We start from the raw sequence: 22,324 nt of genomic DNA, 5'->3' as shown, positions 1-22,324 counted from the left end.
TGACCAGATAATCTGTTTTTTGTTCTGTTGATTGAGAGATAAATATTGGCCCACTCTTCTACGAAATAGTGCCATGGCATCTTTTATGTTCACTTGAGAGAGCATATGGGGCCTCTGTTTAACACTTCATCCAAAAGACTGCACCTCCAACAGAGCAACACTCCCTCAGCACTGCAGCAGAGTGTCAGCCTAGATTTTTGTGTTCAGGTGGAATTTGAACCCACCACCTTCTGACTCAGAGGCGAGAGTGCTGTCCAGTGAGCCACGACTGACATTGGTGACCTTTGAACATGTCAGAACAGAGATACAATGAGGCACTGCTTCACCCAGAATTATAGTAGAACACACTAAGGAATCAGCTGGAGTGCTTCTTTGTAACCCAGAAAAAGGCTATGTGACAAAAATACACTTTTCTTCTGTTGAATTTTTAGCTTTATATTTTGTTTTGCTAGAAACAGCATGTAATGGGTTAACACCTATAATATCTTTATAGAGGCCACTAACAGCACACACTCCAAAATGGCGCCTCAACAGAAACTGTTGTTATTATTAATCCATCAGTAGTTGCATTACATCAGTAGTCCACTAGGTGGAGCCTCCTTATTGAAGAAGTAATCAGAACCAAATAACCATTATACATAACTTGCATGGTATGCACAACAAAAGATATGAACTTATGTTTCCAGATTTACAAATCAAACTTAACCATTAGTTCTCGGTTTCAAACAGGATACCATCATTCTTGAACAGAACTTTCCAAACTTGTTGTCGAACTTAGACTCATTCTAGGCTGAGCCTAAGGAGAGTTTTTCTCCAAGGTTAACCCTTGATGTACATTTGGACTCTCTACAACTTTAGACCGGTTGTCTGCCTGATTTGGACTCAGAATTAAATTCTGACTTTCTCTTGGACTTGTTTCTAGTAAATCAGATGTAGAATTTGCTACTGGTACTCTACTTGGAACAAGGCTATTTGACTCATCAGAAATAATTGAATCATTCCAACTTTTAACTCCTTCCACATCTGTAGGTAAAATATGATCAATGTGAACAAACATCTTCATCAAATATGTGCGAGGGCCACATACCTTCAAAATTCTTCCTGGTAACCACTTTAACTATTTATGGTTAGGGTTCTTCACTCTCACCTTCTGATACAATTTCACACTTCTCTCTCTTACTCAATCTCTATCATGACTCTCTTTCTGTCTTGGTTGTTTCTCTTCTACTGACTATGCCAAGTTTGGCTTTAACAATGTGAACCTGGATCGTGGCTGTCATTTGAGAACCAACTCTGCTGGTGTTCTACCATTAGTTGTATGTGGAGTATTACAATAAGTAATCATGAAATTTGCCAGTTTGTGGTCCAATGACAACTATCGTTTCCTTGGATTTGGATCCACATTTGCTTGATGAAAGCACGCTTTACAATTTGTACCATGTGCTCTGCTGCACCATTTGAATAGGATGGTATGGTGGAACTTTGGTATATTTCACACCATTTCTGCTCATGAACTGTGCAAATTCTTCTGAACAAAATTGCAGCCCATTATCAGACACAATTTCTTCCGGGGGGCCATATGAAGAAGACAATCTTTGAAAATTGTTTAGTGTTTTACTTGTTGTTATTTTCCACATCGGAAACACCTCTATTCACTTTGAATGACTATCAATCACAATGAACAATTGCTGTCCTTCTAGCTCAGCAAAATCTACATGTAACCCTTGCCATACCCTTGGAGGCCATTTCCATGGCTGTAATGGTACTGATGGCAGTTTCTTGCTCGCAGTTTGACATGTTGTATACTGACTAACGATGTACTCTATATCTTTATCTAAACCTGCCCACCATTAGTAACTGCGTGCAAAATTCTAAGTCAAGCACATTCCCAGGTGCTAATCATGAAGATCGCCTAACAATTTGGACCTGAACTTATTTGGGATAACTACTCTTGCATCCCACATGATACAATCTTTATCCACTGATAATTCATTCCTACGAACAAAGTATGGATGAATATCTTTCTCTGATACCTGGTTTGGCCAGCCATTTACTATGTAATCATACACCTTTGATATAACTGGGTCACATTTGGTTGCTCTACCAATCTCTTCAGCTGTGACTGACAGTTTATCAATGTATGAAAAATAGAGCACCTGAAAAGTGTTTGGAGTGTTCCTCCCCCCCTTTAATAAGGGGGCACTTAATTTAACATTATTTTTGTTTTGCAACAAAAGAGTTGTATGAAAAATAGAACACTTCTTCCCTAGTGGGTGTAACTTGTGATGGGGATGGCAACTTAGACATAGCATCAGCATTACTGTGATTTGCTAATCGTCTATACTCAATGTCATGCATATATGCTGACAAAATCAAAGCCCATCTCTGCATTCGGGCTGCAGCTAAGGTTGGAACTGGGGCCTTTGGATGGAGGAATGCTGTCAGGCACTTATAGTCAGTAACAATGGTAAACTTATGACAAAACAAGTATGTGTGGAACTTCTTGACCCCAAAAATCAATGCCAAAGCTTCCTTTTCGATCTGCGCATAATTGGCACTGAGAGTGCATGAAGAAAAAGCAATTGGTGTCTCCTCCCCACTATCTGGTACATGAGAGATCACTGTCCCAACTCCATATGGAGAGGTGTCACATGCTAACTTGATCTCCTTCGATACATCATAGTGAACTAACATGGTACTCTCTACAAACTGGCTTTTACACTCTTTGAATGCTGTGTCACATACTTCTGACCACTTCCAATGGACTTGTTTTTTCAACAGCTCTCGCAGTGGATTTAACACTGTAGCCAAATTTGGTAGGAACTTCCCATAATAGTTCAAAAGACCCAAAAATAATCAAAGTTCAGTGACATTCTTGGGAGTGAATGCACTTCTGATTGCATCCAGTTTTCCCTTGGTTGGATGTACACTATCTTTGTCTATTTGGTGCCCTAAGTACTCTACTGAGTTTTGAAATAACTCACACTTGTGAACAGTCACTTTGTGCTTCTCTAGCTGTTTGAGCACTTCATTCAACATGTTATTACGAATTTGCCGGTTTGATGCTGGAATTAGTATGCCATCTAAATAACATACTACGCCTTCAATGCCTTGCAGAATCTGGTTCATCACCCCATGGAATATGGCGGGGATGGAAGACATGCCAAAAGGTTGCTTAATAAACTGATAGAGGCATAGATAAGTATTTATAGTCAAGCATCACGTGGACTCCTTATCTAACTCAAGTTGTAAGGAGCCATTTGTAAGGTAACTTTGAGAAGATCTGGCCACCTGTCAGCGTTGTGAACAAATCTTCTACATTTGACAATGTATTGGGTAGATTACCCTCTAGAACTTGGTCTACAGTTACTTTATAATCACCACACAACCTTACCTTAATCTGAGTTAGGTACAACAATGGGTGTAGCAAAATTACTTCGATCTACCTTAGAGATAATGTTCTCAGTTTCTAATCTTTTGAGTGCTTGCTCAACTTTCTCCTTGAGTGTCTATGATACGGGACGTGGCTTGCAGTAAACTGGTCTTGCGTCCTTTTGCACTCTGACACTCACCTTGAAGTCTTGGATCGGACTGCCTGTTTTTGCAGAACACCTTCGGACACTGCTTGAAGACATCATCTTTCGATGCAAATTTCGTTTCCAAACGAAAAATCTTATACCAATCCAGCTTCAGTGATCCCAACCAATTTCTACATATCAAGGTAGGCTTGTCTCCTGAAACTACAATGAGAGGCAAACTCTGAAACTGATCCTTGTATTTCACCGGTATGGTGATACTTCCTACAACAGGGATTTGCTCTCCTGAGTAGCCTCGCAGCTCTGTCTTCGAGTTCTCCAATCAAAAATCACACAACTTGTCAAGATATAGTGATCCCAGTACTATGCTCACGGATGCACCAGAGTCAATTTCCATGGCTATCCTGGTTCCTGCAATGTCTACTTGGATGATGATACTTCGCAAATCGCTGTTAGATACCTATGTGCTCCTAATGACGTGTATCTCCAGAACCTCCTCGCAAAAGATAAAAGTTCACGGGGTTGGGGGTAATATATTAGCATGGATAGAGGATTGGCTAATTAACAGAAAACAGAGAGTCGGGATAAATGGGTCATTTTCAGGTTGGCAAACAGTAACTAATAGGGTGCCACAGGGATCAGTGCTGGGTCGTCAACTATTTACAATCTATATTAATGACTTGGATGAAGGGACCGAGTGTAATGTAGCCAAGTTTGCTGATGATACAAAGATGGGTGGGAAAGCACATTGTGAGGAGGACACAAAAAATCTGCAGAGGGATATAGACAGGCTAAGTGAGTGGGTAAAAATCTGGCAGATGGAGTATAATGTGGGAAAATGTGAGGTTTGGCAGACAAAATAGAAAAGCAAATTACAATTTAAGTGGAGAAAAATTGCAAAGTGTTGCAGTACAGAGGGACCTGGGGGTCCTTGTGCATGAAACATAAAAAGTTAGTATGCAGGTACAGCAATAATCAGGAAGGCAAATGGAATGTTAGCCTTTATTGCAAGGAGGATAGAGTATAAAAGCAGAGTAGTCCTGCTACAACTGTACAGGGTATTTGGTAAGGCTACACCTAGAGTACTGTGTATAGTTTTGGTCTCCGTATTTAAGGAAGGATCACCGTCATCATAGGCAGTCCCTTGGAATCGAGGAAGACTTGCTTCCACTCTTAACATGAGTTCTTAAGTGGCAGTACAGTCCAGTACTAGAACCACAGTCTCTGTCACAGGTGGGGCAGATAGTCTATACTTGCATTGGAGGCTGTTCAGAGAAGGTTCACTAGGTTGATTCCGGAGATGAGGGGGTTGACTTATGAAGATAGGTTGAGTAGGTTGGGTTTATACACATTGGAGTTCAGAAGAATGAGAGGTGATCTTATCGAAAAATATAAGATAATGAGGGGACTCGACAACACAAATGCAGAAAGGATATTTCCACTCATAGGGGAAACTAAAACTAGGGGACAATATCTCAGAATAAGGGGCCGCCAATTTAAAACTGAGAAGAGGAATTTGTAAATCTTTGCCCAAGAAAGCTATGGAGACTGGGTCTTTGAATATATTTACGGTGGAGATAGACACATTTTTGAGCGATAAAGGGTTATGGGGAGCGGGCAGGGAAGTGGAACTGAGTTCATGATCAGATCAGCCATGATCTTATTGAATGACGGAGTAGGCTCAATGGGCCAAATGGCCTAATCGTGTTCCTATTTCTTATGTTCTTATGTTCTGTTGCTTCTCTTTAATGCTATGTCGTGTCTGGCGATTGCGATTTCTAGCATTGAAAGTTAGTTTACTCTTCAGTCGGCGTGCCTTCGCAAGATGCCCAGTTTTCTTGCAGAAGAAACACTCTGCCTTCACATATGGACAGCTCTGAGCAATATGTTGTCCCAAGCACCGATAGCATGACTTCAATGCACTGTTACCGTGGCCAGTTGCTGAGGCCTTGGGGGCCAACTGACTTTTACTTTTAGCCTGCAGGCGATTCACCTTGGTTGTCTGATGACTGGAAATGGCGCGAAATACCCGGGAGTAATGGTCAGCCATATCCATTGTCATAGCTGTCTGACAAGCTAAATCAGAAGTCAGCTTAGGGGTTGTCAATAATTTCCTGCTGATTGCTTCATTTTTCAACCCACCAACAAAGCGGTCACGCAATATTTGGTCCTGAAAGTTTCCAAAATGACAGTTAATGGATAGCCTTTTTATAGCTACAATGCACTCACTGATACCCTTGTCAATTAATTGATTTTGTGTTCCAAAATGATAACTTTCAAAAATTTCCAGCAGCTCAGGACTGTAGTGCTATCTCCGTCAATGGTGTGTCCTTTGGCATGATGGGAACAAGCAAGTTTTTCAGGGTTTCATACACCTCGGAGCCTGCTTCAGTCAAGAAAATAGCCATTTCCTTTGCAAACCATCTGCATACAGTTTTCATCATCGGGGACTTCGACGAGACTATTCGCGATGAAAAACATTTCTTTCCACTCCACGTAAATTCGGAAAGTCTTTCAGTCATGATGGAACTCACCCAAGCACACTATTATTCTCATAGGTGCAGCCATCTCTCCTTTGGCAACGTCGACAGTTCAGTATTACCTCGGATTTTTTTTAGCTGTTCTGCAAAACAAAGAACCTCTCGAAATCTCTCTGTCAGTTGGCAGGATTATCCACCAGCAAAAATATCAACTAGTGAATCCAAATATCCCATCCTTGTTGCCTTCTGTGATATCTTTGCAGAGACCACTACAAGCACACACTCTATAAGATGGCTCCTTAACAGAAACTGTCTCATGTAACTTTGCCACATGACCTTTTATTGTTAATACATCAGTAGTTGCATTACATCCTTCATCCACTTGGTGGAGCTCTATAACAACACCCAAAATCACACAAAACATTGTTCAACAGAAAAGACATCAGAGTAGATCAAACAATATGATTCTATGGATTCCCCAAGGTGCAACTTTCCACAACTAACAGAATGGGTTGTTTGAGGTGGAGCAAATCATAAATATTTTTCCATTGACAAAAGTTTACTATACATTCAATATTAATGGCAACAGATAATGCATTGCAATAGCAAATGTACAGAATAAGGGTTGTCGGTTATGATACCTGGGTCTCACTGCTGTTACTTAGATATTAGGCATAAAAAGGTATCTTTTGTCAAAACTTTGGGGAAAGATCAGCAGAAACCCTGGAGAAATGGCTTGAGGGTAGATTTTACTCTTTGTTGTGCGTGAAAAACACAGTTCACAGGCACAGCAAAGTGAAAATGAGGTGAAGACCCACAGTGCTGACCTGGGATTTCTGTAGCTTTACAAATTGGCATAAATGGTTCTGCACCTCAATAGGCATAGGCCTAGCTTAAACATTTTAATGAAGCAGGAGGGGCACATTCCAGCCCTCCTGCCTCACATTTTTCTATGTGCATATGTGATGCATCCAAATGGTGGGGTGGATCAAAAATGCTGTCAGTGGCATTCACATCAGAGGGTTTGTGGGGCCCCAAGTGCACCCTGACAATTCCTGGAAGTCAGAAGCAATTCTGATGACCCCGCCCGCAGTAGGATCTTTGGGCCTGTGCAAAGAGAGTTTGGCCATATAATGAACCCGGACCAAGAACATTTGATGGACTCCTTCCTTTACGTGTGCAGCACCCATCAGGAACCAGCCAGAGCTTTGAGAATATATATATATTTATAATATATAGATTTTACTCCACTATGAATTAAGGTCGACGTAATCCTTTTTCTACAATCATAATATAAACTGTAGTGATTTCTAACAAGGTATTAATTTATTAATAAAAAAGGTTGAACTTTTATGGTTATTATTGTCGATACTTAATTTAAAACAAAAATGCATTTTTAACAGTGAAAAACGTACCATAAATTCGAAATGCATAGTCTATTTTTACCGTAAGTGGTGCATTTTCACTAAAGGCTGACATCATTTCCAGGAAGTCATCAAATGAAAACAATCCATCTTTATCAGTACTAAACACCTTACAGATTTGATCTCCAAATGGATTCACCTGTTTCAGATCACATATGATAGAAATCAACAATGAATAAGGGTTAAATACTAAAATTTTGTTTTAGATTAATCAGATTACTAATGGCTATGTTTTCTTGTTTCAAGAGTGCCAAACTCCCCAAAATTTCTTTCATTTTAATGACAACTGAATAAATTATGATTCATCTCCACTTGGTGGAGAGATTTGGGTGTCCTTGTGCAAGAAATGCAGAAAGCTAACATGCAAGTGCAGTAAGCAATAAGGAAAGCAAATGGCATGTTGTTCTTTATTACAAGGGGGTTGGAGTATAAGAGTAAGGAAATCTTGGTACAATTGTGCAGGGTCTTAGTGAGACTGCACCTGGTGTACTATGCACAGTTTTGGTCTCCTTATGTAAGGAGGCGGTGCAACGAAGGTTCACTAAATTGATTCCTGGGATGAGAGGGCTGTCTTATGATGAGAGATTATGTAGAATTGGCTTATACTCTCTAGAGTTTAGAAGAATGAGATAATCTCATCGACACATACAAGATTCTGAACGGGATTGACAGGGTAGATGCTGAGAGGTTGTTTCCCCTGGCTGGAGTGTCTAGAACGAGGGGACACAGTTTCAGGATAAGGGCCATTTAAGACAGAGATGAGGAAGAATTTCTTCACTCAGAGGGTTGTGAATCTTTGGAATTCTATGCCCCAGAGGGCTGTGGATGCTGAGTCTGTGAGTATATTCAAGGTCGAGATAAATAGATTTTTGGAGTCAGGGGGAACTAAGGGATATGGAGACCGGGTGAGAAAGTAGAGTTGAGGTCGATGTTCAGCCATAATCTTATTGAATGGTGGAGCAGGCTCGATGGGCCATTTGGTTTATTCCTATTTCTTATGTTCTTATGTTGGCCGCTGGCCTGGCTGAAACCCTCCCTGGTGGCCCAGTGTTTGCCATTAAAATGGCTGCAGAGTTCGCAGTGTCCCTCTCCTTTAACTGAAGGGGAGGAACGTTGTGACTCGTCAGCACAGCCCAGCATGTCTGTGTCGCACTGATGTCATCAGCGTGGCGCTGATGACTTGGAGCGACGGTCATTCCGACCCGCCCGCACTTCGCCCTGCTGACAACGGCCGCTCCAACCCACCCTTCCGCCCCGCAACACTGCTCCAACCAGAAAAAATATATCAAGTCCTGAATTTCACCAGATTATCCGCCCATGTATTGGGGTGGACAGAACACTTACAAAGGCGGAGGGCAATTTCGGCCCCTCAGTCTTTTCAATCCCAATGCATTTGGCTATTCTTTGTTAGGTCACTTGTTTACTTTGAGTTTTTGCACGATAGGAAGCAATCAACTATTAGAACATGCAAACCTATTCTTATAACACCGATATCTCGGGTGTTTTTAGGGCAATCTGGCCCAGCTGAATTCCTGGAACCATGTTGGGTATTGATTGAGGAGATGGCGAAGAGCAGACCTGCCAAACTATACCACTCCCATTGCACCACTGGCACTCACATGGGGCTGGGGCTCATCACTTCTACTAGCCTACGACCATCACCCACCTTTTATGTGGGACCAGCTGCAGCTTCCTGCATGTGGCCGCATGCTCCCTAGGTAGACTGCAGAATGCTAATGCCTTGTGAGCTGAGACCACACAGGCTAGAAGCAGACTCTTCCAGACTCAGCCATAGTGCTGAAGCCCCTTGGTAGGCTATCAAATGCATTATATACTCCACATTTGTGTCCTCCTCAGCAGATCCTTCCATCTCACTATTTAACCCATTTGGAGTGCCAGTTTCTGAGCTGGTTTTGAGAACATGACAGTGAATCCTCAGTAGGACTGTCCTCCTCTGTAGAAAGCTCTTGCTGCTGGGAAGGACCTAGAAGAGAAAAGAGACAATATAGGATGGCAGATAGAAGCAGGACGTTTGCAGGTGATAGTCTTGAGATTTGAAGTTCTGAAGCTTGCTTTATACTTGGCTAGGTGATGAATTGTTACAAGTAATATATAAACATTCTTCTGAGGTAAGCCAGCAGCCTCGCCTTTCCCAATGCTGCTGGCTCTGCCTGCTCTGCTTGAGCGAGGACGACAATATCGCCAATTCTTCCACCATCTTGTTTTTCTCCTTCATTTTATGTGTGATCTTGTTCTGCAGAAAGGGTGAGAGTTAGTGAATGGCTGTTCAAAAGGTAAATGGAGATACAAAAGGCTTGTGCATATAATGTATGGGCTGAGAGATGCATAAAGATGAAAGCAGGATGGATGGGGATGGGAAGATGATGAATGTAAAACCAAGTGTGTGGAATGTAATGAGAAGGTAGTGAGAGAAGTTGGTGATAACATAAATGAGAAGAGAATGGTGTTTGTGTGTGGTGTGAACAGAGAAAATGAAGAAGTGAGTTTGGTTGGAATGAGAAAGAGAGGCATTGCAGTTTGCCATGCGATTGTATACTAAGGATGTGATGGAGGGGAAGAACTGCTGAGAGTGGTGGGGTAGGAGTGACAGGAGTGTTGTGAGTTGCTGTTGAGAGCGTGGAATGGTAAAGAGTTGTACTTACCTTTTCTGCTCTTGCGAGGTCACTGAATCACTTCCTGCATTGACTCCAGGTTCAGTGGGTGATGCTGGTGGCACTGACTTTTTCAGCTAAATCTGTCCAGGCCAGTTTCATTGTGGCCTTGGGGATGGTCTTATGGCTTTTGGTGAATAGTTGTTCCCTCCTTGCCATAATATCCTTTACCAGGACTTTCAGGGAATCATCATAAAAGTGGAAGACAGCCCTTCAATTCATCTCTGTAGGCAAATATCCATGAGATATCCAAAGAAAAATCCAAGCAGGGGTTGCAACTTTGCTTTAAAAGGTACATCCTGTTTTAAGTGGGCCTTGAATTTGTGCCAGCAATTGCGTTCGGCATAAGGATGAGCATTCTGATTCTTAAAGCAATAGGGAGGGAAGCCCTTCAATCATATTAAAATGAGGCCCAGGAATTAAAGTAGCCCAGGCCGCATGGCGAAAAGGTATTTGGAGCTAGTCACCCGCCCTGCACCCTCATGCTAATTCGTGCCCAAGTTAAAATTGGTGAGAGGAGGCTAGTGTGGAGCATAAACAATGGCATGGATCTGTTGGGCTGAATGGTCTGTTTTTGTGCAGTAAATTCTTTGTAATACTTTGTAATTTGTAAACCCCAGGTTTTGCCGTTCCTGCAATTTATATTATATTGTACCATTCAGTTTATATTGGATTGGAAAACTGCAAATTTAAAAAAGGAGGCAGACAACAAGCAGGAAACTATAGACCAGTTAACCCAACATCTGTGGTTGGCAAAATGTTGGAGTCCATTATTAAAGAACCAATAGCAGGACATTTGGAAAAGCATAATTCAGTCAGGCAGAGTCAGCATGGATTTATGAAGGGGAAGTCATGTTTGACAAATTTACAGGAATTCCTTGAGGATGTAATGAACAGGGTGGATAAGGGGGGAACCAGTGTATTTTGGACTACCAGAAGGCATTTGACAAGGTTACACATAAAAGGTTACTGCATAAGATAAAAGTTCAAGGAGTTGGGGGTAATATATTAGCATGGATAAAGGATTGGCTAACTAACAGAAAACAGAGAGTCGGAATAAATGGTTCATTCTTGGGTTGGCAATCAGTAACTAGTGGGGTGCTGTAGGGATCAGTGATGGGACCCCAACTATTTACAATTTATATTAATGACTTGGATGAAGAGACCGAGTGTAACATAGCCAAGTTTGCTGATGACACAAAGATGGGAGGAAAGGCAATGTGTGAGAACACAAAAAATCTGTAAACGGACATAGACAGGCTAAGTGAGTGGGCAAAAATTTGGCAGATACAATATAATGTTGGAAAATGTGAGGTTATGCACTTTGGCAGAAAAAAAATCAAAGAGCAAGTTTTTATTAAAATGGAGAAAGATTGCAAAGTGCTGCAGTACAATGGGACCTGGGGGTACTTGTGCATGAAACACAAAAGGTTAGTATGCAGGTACAGCAAGTGATCAGGAAGGTCATTGGAATCTTTGCCTTTATTGCAATGGGGATGGAGTATAAAAGCAGGGAAGTCTTGCTATTGCTACAGTTGTACAGGGTATTGGTGAGGCCACACTTGGAATACTGCGTACAGTTGTGGTTTCCATATTTACGAAAGGATATACATGCTTTGGAGGCAGTTCAGAGAAGGTTCACTAGGTTGATTCCGGAGATGAGGGGGTTGACTTATGAGGAAAGGTTGAGTAGGTTGGGCCTCTATTCATTGGAATTCAGAAGAATGAGAGGTGATCTTATCGAAACGTATAAGATTATGAAGAGGCTTGAAAGGTGGATACAGAGAGGATGTTTCCACTGATAGGGGAGATTAGAACTGGGGGGCATAATCTTAGAATAAGGGGCCACTCATTTAAAACTGAGATGAGGAGAAATTTTTTCTCTGAGAGGGTTGTAAATCTGTGGAATTTGCTGCCTCAGAGAGCTGGGTCATTGAATACATTTAAGACAGAGATAGACAGTTTCTTGACAGATAAGGGAATGAGGGGTTTTGGGGAGCGGACAGGGAAGTGGATCTGAGTCCATGATCGTATTAAATGGCGGAGCAGGCTCGAGGGGCCGTATGGCCTATTCCTGTTCCTATTTCTTATGTTCTTATTGCCTCTCATCCTTCTATTACTTCACACTTCTCTGGATTAAATTTCATCATCCCATTTCACCAGTATGTCTATGTCCTCCTGAAGTCTGCTACTATACTCCTTCTGTTAACTACTTTTCCAAGTTTTGTGTCTTCTGTAAATTATGAATTTGTGCCCCCTGTACCCAAGTGCACTTATGATTGTTATTCGTGGTGAAACAGTGCATCAGTGACATCCTTAATTTAGTTATGAATGCTTACCAGTTGACACATGTGATATCTCCTTTGGATGCCTGGAAACATCCTGTGGTGTAGAAATTGATGGCAGCGGATCTTATGGTCACAGAAAGTGGTATGCGAGGTTCGATTGCACTTGCAAGTCTCAAATGTGCTCTAAATGACACAATTCAGTCACAGCTAACCTTGTGTGGCTGAGTCTCAACAAGCTGAGGCTTCTCTGTGAGGTCAAAGTAGCTGTATCCACCCCAATAGATTTACTTTATTCGGCAGTTTGTGTTCTTTGGTTATACTTCAACAAAGTCTGAGCTACTGTCGCTTCCATTGCTGATACACAGTGAAACAGCCTAAAGGCAGCCTATGGCCCATTTTCCATGTCGACAGATTATTCATTGGGCTAGATTTTCTGCTTGTTGCTGCCTCTGTTTTCACTTTGGAAGGATGGCAATGGTGGCGGTAAGCTCTATGGGTCTGGCGGCCAGCTTCCAGCGCCCACTGGGGTTATTGGGGCCGGGAGCATTACCGCCGGAAGAAGCGAGCCGGCATGCAACGCCCCTGGTTGCGACACCAGCTCGATTTTTGGCTCCCGCCCAATCCATAGCACTTTGTAGAGTGCCATGCTGGAACTGCCTGTGAAAGCGGGCAGTCCAAGCTGTAACGGCTGCAGTGAGGTAAGTAATGTCGACCTCAGGTAAGTGTGATTGTTTTTGTTTTTTTTTGCGATTTATGTTGTGGTGGGGTGAGTTACTTATTGGGAATGTTTTTGGTGGGTTTTTTTAAGGTCTTTTTTTTCTCCCCAGGCCTCTCTTAGAGCACTCTGAGGCCGGCCGGTTAGCTTGGGATTTTTGCATGTTCAGCCAGCCTAGCGCCCTAACAGAGGTGTGCAACGCCTCCCTTAACTCTCCACCCCACATTCAGGGCCCAGCTGGCCAATTTTGCTGACTGAGGCGCAAACTGTTCCCAGGTGCAAACTTTACCGCCCCGCCGCCTTTACCGCTGAGTAATGCCGAAAATCCAGCCCTTTGTCTGATACCTGCTGTCCACTATTAAGTTAATTTTGGCTGAGCACTTGAGCTAATTGTTATTTCATTGTTAGCATTACATCCAGCAAAAAATGCATCATTCATTCAGCATCATCATAGGCAGTCCCTCAGAATTGAGGAAGACTTGCTTCCACTCCTAAAGTGAGTCCTTTGGTGGCTGAACAGTACAATGCGAGAGCCACCGACCCTGTCACAGGTAGGACAGACATTCATTGGGGAAAGGTGGGGAGGTGGGACTGATTTGCCGCACGCTCCTTCCGCTGCCTGCGCCTGACCTCTTCACGCTCACGCGCTGAGATTTGAAGAGCTCAACGCCCTCCCAGATGCACTTTCTCTACCTAGGGCGTTCTTCCCCTGCCCGCCGGGTCTCGCTTAGGGCGGCGATGTCAATGTCAAAACGTCTAAGTTCCCGGGCAATTATAGCGGTGCGGCGTTCCGGCCTATTGCTGTTGGAATTGTCCATGAGGGTCCTGCCGTTCCAGGTCCCGAACTTCATATTCGCGAAATGGAAGATGCCTGTTTGTGAGTTCTTTTAACGTGGGGTGGCTGCTGCACACCGGCAACCACACGGGCTTAGCTGAGCGAGGTCTTGGTCCAGTGGCAAGGGGGTCCAAGATGACTGGAGACCAGGCACTGCTGTATAAGCCTAATAACCTACGGTGAGATGTTGGCCGCAAGCTCGGCGCCGAGTAGCGCCATTGATGGTGGATGGCCCGAGGCTTGGTTGGGGGGGCAGGCATTGGGAAGGTCAGCTGCCCGCTGGGGTTCCGAGGGATGTTTTGAAAGTTTCTTCCAAGGTTAAAAATTTCCCCAGAGGTTTCCAAGTTGTTTTAAAAGTTTAAGAGTTTAAAAGTATTTCCAAATTATTTTAAAAAAAAAGTCACACAGGTTGATTGAAGGTTTAATAAATAGATTAAGAGTTGATTAAAATTATAGAAAAAAAGTTCTCCAAGTTGATTAAAAATGTAAAAGTTTTCCCGAATTGTTTAAGAAGTTTAAAAGTTGATTAAAGTTTAAAAATTGAGTCCCTTCGGCCGGTTCAGCACCAGCCCCCGAGTCCCTTCGGCCGGTTCAGCACCAGCCCCCGAGTCCCTTCGGCCGGTTCAGCACCAGCCCCCGAGTCCCTTCGGCCGGTTCAGCACCAGCCCCCGAGTCCCTTCGGCCGGTTCAGCACCAGCCCCCGAGTCCCTTCGGCCGGTTCAGCACCAGCCCCCGAGTCCCTTCGGCCGGTTCAGCACTAGCCCCGGAGTCCCTTCGGCCGGTTCAGCACCAGCCCCCGAGTCCCTTCGGCCGGTTCAGCACCAGCCCCTGAGTCCCTTCGGCCGGTTCAGCACTAGCCCCGGAGTCCCTTCGGCCGGTTCAGCACCAGCCCCAGAGTCCCTTCGGCCGGTTTGACCCCAGGCCCAGAGTCCCTTCGGCTGGTTCAGCGCCGGCCCCAGAGTCCCTTCGGCCGGTTTGACCCCAGGCCCAGAGTCCCTTCGGCTGGTTCAGCGCCGGCCCCAGAGTCCCTTCGGCCGGTTCGACGCCAGGCCCAGAGTCCCTTTGGCCGGTTCGACGCCAGGCCCGGAGTCCCTTCGGCCTGTTCAGCGCCGGCCCCGGAGTCCCTTCGGTCGGTTCAGCGCCGGCCCCGGAGTCCCTACGGCCAGTTCGACGCCAGGCCCGGAGTCCCTTCGGCCAGTTCAGCGCCGGCCCCGGAATCCCTTCGGCCGGTTGAGCGCCAGCCCCGGGCAGAATGTCCCACAGTACTGCCGGAACACTCCACCCTAGCATCCTCCTTGTGGCCGGCAGGCCAGCGGGCCTAGAAGAGCCGGCGGGTCCCGGCGGGCCTCGGAAGAGCCAGTGGGCCCAGAATAGCCAGCGCGCCCAGGGTCCTTTTGGTCCGGGGTAGATGCGGGCCGGTGCGGGGTCCCTTTGGCCCAGGATAGAAGCGGGCCAGTGTAGGGTCCCTTTGGCGGGATACCCGGGAGTGAGTTACAGGCTGGAATGCATAGTAGACCGGAATAAAATAGCAAAGGCTGCTCCTTGGGTAAAGTACATTGTTGTGTGCTTGTGAATAGAGGCCAGTTGCATATTAATGGGGTGGTGCTCTCTTTTCTTCATGAAGGCTGTGTGATAACAAACCTTTTCTTGAATCCTGTCCAGGAGTTAAGAGCTTATAGAGCCTCCCCAGATTCATTAGTATTGTATTATTAACATTAAAATGTCACCAATAATCTAATGCTGATTGGCAGAACATATTGTTGGCGTTTAAACACAATAAATATAACAGTAATAGTAATCGCTAATGTACTTTTTGTAATAGAAATTAAATATTAAGATGAAGGCCCTGATTTTACCTCTCACTGCCTGGTGGTAATCAGGCAGGGCAATTAAAGTAGAGTGGGTGACTTATCCCCTCCTTTGCAGCCACGATCCGACCGACTGCAATTTTAAATTGCAGGCAGCAGGGAAACCCGCCTCAAACCGGTGGGTACTCTCTAAATGTGCAGATCAGGTTCTGATTATGTCATTGGGGCCCAATCTGCTATTTTAACTGGAGGCCTGAGTGGGGGAGCAGTGATGGCTTCCCTGGCAGGTCAAACTGCTGGAAGCTGGATTGTGGGCCAGAAGAGACATTTTTTAATGTAAGTTTCCTTGTGGGTCAGGAGGGGCAGGAGTTGCAAATCTGCCTCAGAGATGTGGCTACAGCACCAGAAGAGCCAGGGGAAGAATTGCCTCAAAGATTGGGAGTGATGTCCTATTGAAGGCTGCAACTGAGGCAAAGGGCCTTCAGAAGTTAAATGCTGGGAGCTTAATTGAAGACAGGAGGCTGCTAAAAAGGCCACAACCCTCCATGGGAGCACCTCATTGACATTACCGCTGCTACCCAGGACCTACCATCATCATTATTATAGGCAGTCCCTCAAATCGAGGATGACTTGTGTAATGTATGTAAACCTGTAATTACCATGTCTAACCACCAGAGGGCTTGTCCCCTGGAGTCCCAAGGGAACCCCCAATCCCTTGGGAGCACTTGTATATAAGGAGACCTCACAGTTTGGAGAGGCACTCTGAGATCTGTAATAAAGAACTATGGTCACACCTTACTTTGAGCTTGCAGTATCTAGTCTGACTCTTTATCCAAGACATAACAACTGGCGATGAGATACAGATAACGAACCCCAACGCAACAATGCAGAGAACTGTGGGCATCCTGGAAAAATTTTCAGAGGGAGATGATTGGGAAACCTTCGTGGAGCGACTTGACCAATACTTCATGACCAACAAGTTGGAAGGAGAAGCGAACGCTGCCTAACGAAGGGTGATCCTCCTCACCGTTTGCGGGGCATCAACGTATGGCCTCATGAAAAACTGCTCGCTCCAGAAAAACCCACAGACACGTCGTACAATGAGTTGTGCACACTGGTCCAGGAGCATCTAAACCCGAAGTAAAGCGTTTTGATGGCAAGATATCGGTTCTACACGTGCAAGAGGTCTGAAGGCCAGCAAGTGGCTAGCTTCGTCGCCGAACTAAGGCGCCTTGCAGGACATTGCAAATTTGAAGGACACTTGCTCAGGGACTTCTTTGTACTTGGCATTGGCCATGAAGTAATATTTTGCAAACTTTTGACTCTGGACACCCCAACCTTGAGTAGAGCCATAGCGATAGCCCAGGCGCTTATCTCCACCAGTGACAAAACCAAACAAATTTCCCACACTAGTGCTGCTGCAAGTACTGTGAAGAAAGTAACGTTGTTTTCGAATCGAAATGTACATGGCAGGACTTATACGCCTGTAGCTGCACATGACTCAGAGTCTGCCATCAAGGGTGATGAATACAAGGCAATTAACACCTTGTTGGTGCTACGGGGGTGATCATTGATTCCATTCAGGCCGCTTCAAAGGATATGTTTACAAGGGCTGTGGAATAAAGGATACGTTTGCAAGGGCTGTGGAACAATGGGACACCTCCAACGTATGTGCAGGCGAGCTGCAAACTCTGCTAATCCTGCAAACCACTATGTTGCAGAGGAGGACAGATCCATGGCGGATCACGACGAACCAGAACCTTAGACCGAGGAGGCAGAGGTATATGGGGTGCACACATTTACCACAAAGTGTCCCCCGATAATGCTGAAGGTTGAATTAAATGGACTCTCAGTGTCCATAGAGCTGGACACGGGCACAAGCCAGTCCATAATGAGTAAAAAGACTTTCGATAAGTTTTGGTGCAACAAGTCTTCAAGGCCAGTCCTGACTCCTATTCATACCAAACTTGGAACGTACATGAAGGAACTGATTCCCGTAATTGGCAGTGCTACCGTAAAGGTCTCCTACGATGGAGCGGTGCACAAGCTACCACTCTGGGTGGTACTGGGCGATGACCCCACGCTGTTCAGCAGGAGCTGGCTGGGAAAGATACGCTGGAACTGGGACGATGTCTGTCATCAACACCTCATGTGCCCAGGTCTTAAGCAAGTTCCCCTCGCTGTTCGAAGCAGGCATCGGGAAGTTCCAAGGAGCAAAAGTGCCGATCCATTTGATTCCGGGGGTGCAACCCATCCATCACAAGGCGAGAGCGGTATCTGACATGATGAGAGAGGATAGAGATCGAGCTGGACAGGCTGCAACGAGAGGGCATCATCTCAATGAGTGGGCCAGGCCGATTGTTCCAGTCCTCAAGGGAGATGGCACCGTCAGAATCTGTGGTGATTACAAAGTCACTATCAATCGTTTCTTGCTGCAGGATCAATAACCGCTACCAAAGGCAGATGACCTATTTGCGATGCTAGCGGGAGGGAAAAGGTTCACATAGCTGGACTTGACCTCAGCCTACATGATGCAGGAGCTGGAGGAATCTTCGAAAGGCCTCAACTGCATCAACACGCACAAAGGTCTTTTTGTTTACAACAGATGCCCATTTAGGATTCGATCGGCTGCGGCGATATTCCAGAGGAACATGGAAAGCTTGCTAAAGTCGGTCCCGTGCACTATGGTCTTCCAGGACGACATCTTGGTTACAGGTCGGGACACCATCGAGCACCTGCAGAACCTGGAGGAGGTTCTTAGTCGGCTTAATAGGGTGGGGCTCAGGCTAAAACGCTCGAAGTGCATTTTCCTAGCACCTGAAGTGGAGTTCCTGGGGAAAAGAATCACAGTGGATGGCATCAGGCCCACCGATTCGCAGGTGGAGGCAATCAAGAACGCACCGAGACCACAGAACATGACGGAGCTGCAGTTGTTTCTAGGACTCCTGAACTATTTTGGTAACTTCTTACCGGGTCTTAGCACATTGTTAGAACCCGTGCACTCTTTACTGCACAAGGGAGATGAATGGGCATTGGGTAAAAGCCAAGAAAATGCCTTTGGGAAAGCTAGGAAGCTGTAATGTTCAATCAAATTGCTTGTGTTGTACGATCCATGTAAACATTTGTGATGCGTCGCCATATGGGGTCGGGTGTGTATTGCAACAAGCTAATGAATTTGGGAAATTGCAACCGGTTGCTTATGCAGCCAGAAGTCTGTCTAAGGCCGAGAGGGCCTACAGTATGATCTAAAAAGAAGTGTTAACGTGTGTTTAAGGGGTAAAGAAAATGCATCAATATCTGTTCAGGCTCAAATTTGAATTGAAAACCGACCATAAGCCGCTTATATCCCTTTTTTCTGAAAATAAGCAGATAAATATGAATGCATCGGCCCACATCCAGAGATGAGCGCTCACGTTGTCCGCATACAACTACGCCATCCGCCACAGGCCAGGCACAGAAAACTGTGCCAATGCTCTCAGTAGGCTACCATTGCCCACCACCGGGGTGGAGATGGCACAGCCTGCAGGTTTAATTATGGTAATGGAAGCATTCGAGAGTGAGCAATCACCTGTTACCGCCCGACAGATTAGAACCTGGATGAGCCAGGACCCTTTACTGTCCTTAGTAGAAAACTGTGTGCTCCACGGGAGTTGGTCTAGTGTCCTGTTAGAGATGCAGGAAGAAATAAAGCTGTACCAGCGGCGCAAAGATGAAATGTCTATACAGGCAGACTGCCTCCTATGGGGTAATTGGCTAGTTGTGCCAAGAAAGGGAAGGGACACTTTTATTAGTGATCTCCACAGTACCCATCCAGGCATTGTAATGATGAAAGCGATAGCCAGAGCCCACGTGTGGTGGCCCGGTATCGATGCAGACTTAAGAGTCCTGTGTGCACAAATGTAATACATGTTCCCAGTTAAGCAATGCACCAGGGAGGCGCCACTAAGTTTATGGTCTTGGCCCTCCAAACCATTGTCTAGGGTTCACGTTGACTATGCAGGCCCATTCTTGGGAAAAATGTTTTTAGTGGTTGTAGATGCATACTCCAAATGGATTGAATGTGCCATAATGTCGGCAAGCATGTCCACTGCCTCCATTGAAAGCCTACGGGCCATGTTTGCCACGCATGGCCTGCCTAATGTCCTTGTAAGTGACAATGGGCCGTGCTTTACCAGTGCCGAATTCAAGGAATTCATGACCCGCAATGGGGCCAAACATGTCACGTCTACCCCGTTTAAGCCAGCGTCCAATGGTCAGGCAGAATGAGCAATTCAAACAATCAAGCAGAGCTTGAAAAGGGTAACTGAAGGCTCACTGCAGACTCGCTTATCCCGAGTCCTGCTTAGTTACCGCACAAGACCCCACTCACTCACTGTGGTTCCTCCCGCTGAACTGCTCATGAAAAGGGCACTTAAGACAAGGCCCTCGTTAGTCCACCCTGATCCACACGAACAGGTAGAGAGCAGGCGGCTTCAACAGAATACATATCATGATCGCGCAAATGTGTCACACGAAATTGAAGTAAATGATCCTGTATTTGTATTGAACTATAAACAGGGTCCCAAGTGGATTGCTGGCACTGTTTTGGCCAAAGAGGGGAGTAGGTGTTTGTGGTCAAACTCGCAAATGGACTCACCTGCAGAAACCAAACTCAGGTTTACGGACTATCCAGAACAACCCACAATAGACTCTACCTTTTTCAACCCTCCAACACACACACAAGTTGACCACGAAGCAGAACCCATTACCCGCAGCAGCCCAGCAAGGCTCACCACCCCCCAGCAGTCCAGCAAGGCCAGCTGCGCAGCAGCCCAGAGAAGGTCCAACAAACAACTCACCAACACCAGCATTTGCACCGAGACGATCAACCAGGTCAAGAGGGAGTTAGATGTGGCCCTTACAGCTAAAGGGATCAAGGGGTATGGAGAGAAAGCGGGAAAGGGGTACTGAGGTGAATGATCAGCCATGATCATATTGAATGGTGGTGCAGGCTCGAAGGGCCGAATGGCCTACTCCTGCACCTATTTTCTATGTTTCTATGTTCCTACGGAGGATCCAGATCGACTCACATTGTAAATAGTTACACTATTGACTTTGGGGGGGAGTTCCGTTATGTATGTAAACATGTAATTACCATGTCTAACTACCAGAGGGCTTGTCCCCTGGAGTCCCAAGGGATCCCACAATCCCTTGGGAGCACCTGTATATAAGGAGGCCTCACAGGCTGGAGAGGCACTCTGAGATCTGTAATAAAGGACGACGGTCACACTTACTTTGAGCTTGCAGTATCTAGTCTGACTCTTTATCCAAGACATAACAACTTGCTTCCATGCCAAAAAGTTCACAGGTGTTTCAATGAAGGACCTAATATTCTAGGTCCCGAACTAAATCTTGAAGGGTGGAAGATGCCTGTGCGTGGATTTTTTTAACGTGTGGTGGCCATTGCACACCAGCCACCACACGGGCTTGACAGAGCTGGGTCTTGATCCAGTGGTAAGGATTGACCAAGATGACCAGAGGCCAGCTCAGCTGCACGGACTTAGTGCGCACACATATCGCTGAATGGGCTGGCCTGTGCTGCCCCCGAGCCCTCGCCTCTTCTGGGCCCTGATCTCACGCCTCTCCTGGTCCCCGATCGCATCACTCCATGATCACTTGCCGCTCCTGCGCCCCGACGTCACCACTCCTGATGTACTGATGTATCTGCACCACGCTCCAATCAGTGACCTGAATCTTGGTGATGTCCAATCCAGTCGTCCTCTTCGCTGCCATCGCTCTCCTGCTCCAGCCCGTGCTGCTCCCTGGAGTGGTATGCCGCCACGTGCTCCTTGCCCACCCCCCCCCCGGCCTGCTCCGATGGTGCTCGCAGGCCGGGGCCATGCAGACTGCTGGGCCAGGCCGCCATTCTGCTCCTTCCGCTCCACGGCCTGCAGTTCTCAAAATGATCTATGCAGGTGAAATATCTGTTGTGATAAATAGCGATTTTTTTGTCTTTACTAATTGATTTCCTCTGGTGCTGCATATCAGCTAGGCTTTCCACTTTTTTGCATCGATACCGGCCACTTAATGTCCATTTTAACGCTGAGATGAGCTCTCTGATGATTGGTGGCCGGCCACCCGTTCGTTGCTGCTCGGCCCTAATCTTTGAAAGCTTCTTCTGTAAAAGATAACACCAGCATGATATGGCATGAGATCATTGTGTGAGATCATTTCTAGGTACTGTCACAGAGATTGATACAACACATAACCGACAGATGTAATCATGATTATTACGAAAATTATCATTCTTTAGCTGAAGACGTACACCATTAATGCAGGCTTTGCGTAAAACATTCCCGGTATAAGTGCAAGACATCACATCTGATTTTCATCACTCATTACACTTACAATTCAAATTAAATAAATATATAAGTACATGTAAATAAATGTAATACTTACTCTGGCGGATCCGACAAGGTCGTTCCAGCGCTTGTGGCACTGGTTGCCCTCACGCACCTCGTTCGTCGCTGACGAGACCACCTCGGCTATGTCGGCCCAAATCTTCTGGTAAATCTTTGGGATGGGCT

General features: G+C 45.5%; 1 protein-coding gene across 1 annotated transcript in view; it reads right to left on the bottom strand.

Moving 5' to 3' along the window:
- Positions 1 to 22,324, bottom strand: part of LOC139266638 (calcium and integrin-binding family member 4-like) — a 68,337-nt gene that overhangs the window by 34,831 nt on the left and 11,182 nt on the right. The window contains exon 3 of the mRNA XM_070884226.1: positions 7,432 to 7,579. Within this exon, the coding sequence (XP_070740327.1) occupies positions 7,432 to 7,579 (148 nt within the window). The remainder of the gene's footprint in view (positions 1 to 7,431; positions 7,580 to 22,324) is intronic.

Source organism: Pristiophorus japonicus, chromosome 7 (genome assembly GCF_044704955.1).
Source record: "Pristiophorus japonicus isolate sPriJap1 chromosome 7, sPriJap1.hap1, whole genome shotgun sequence".
Taxonomy (NCBI): domain Eukaryota; kingdom Metazoa; phylum Chordata; class Chondrichthyes; family Pristiophoridae; genus Pristiophorus; species Pristiophorus japonicus.
This window is presented reverse-complemented; position numbering and strand designations above follow the sequence as displayed.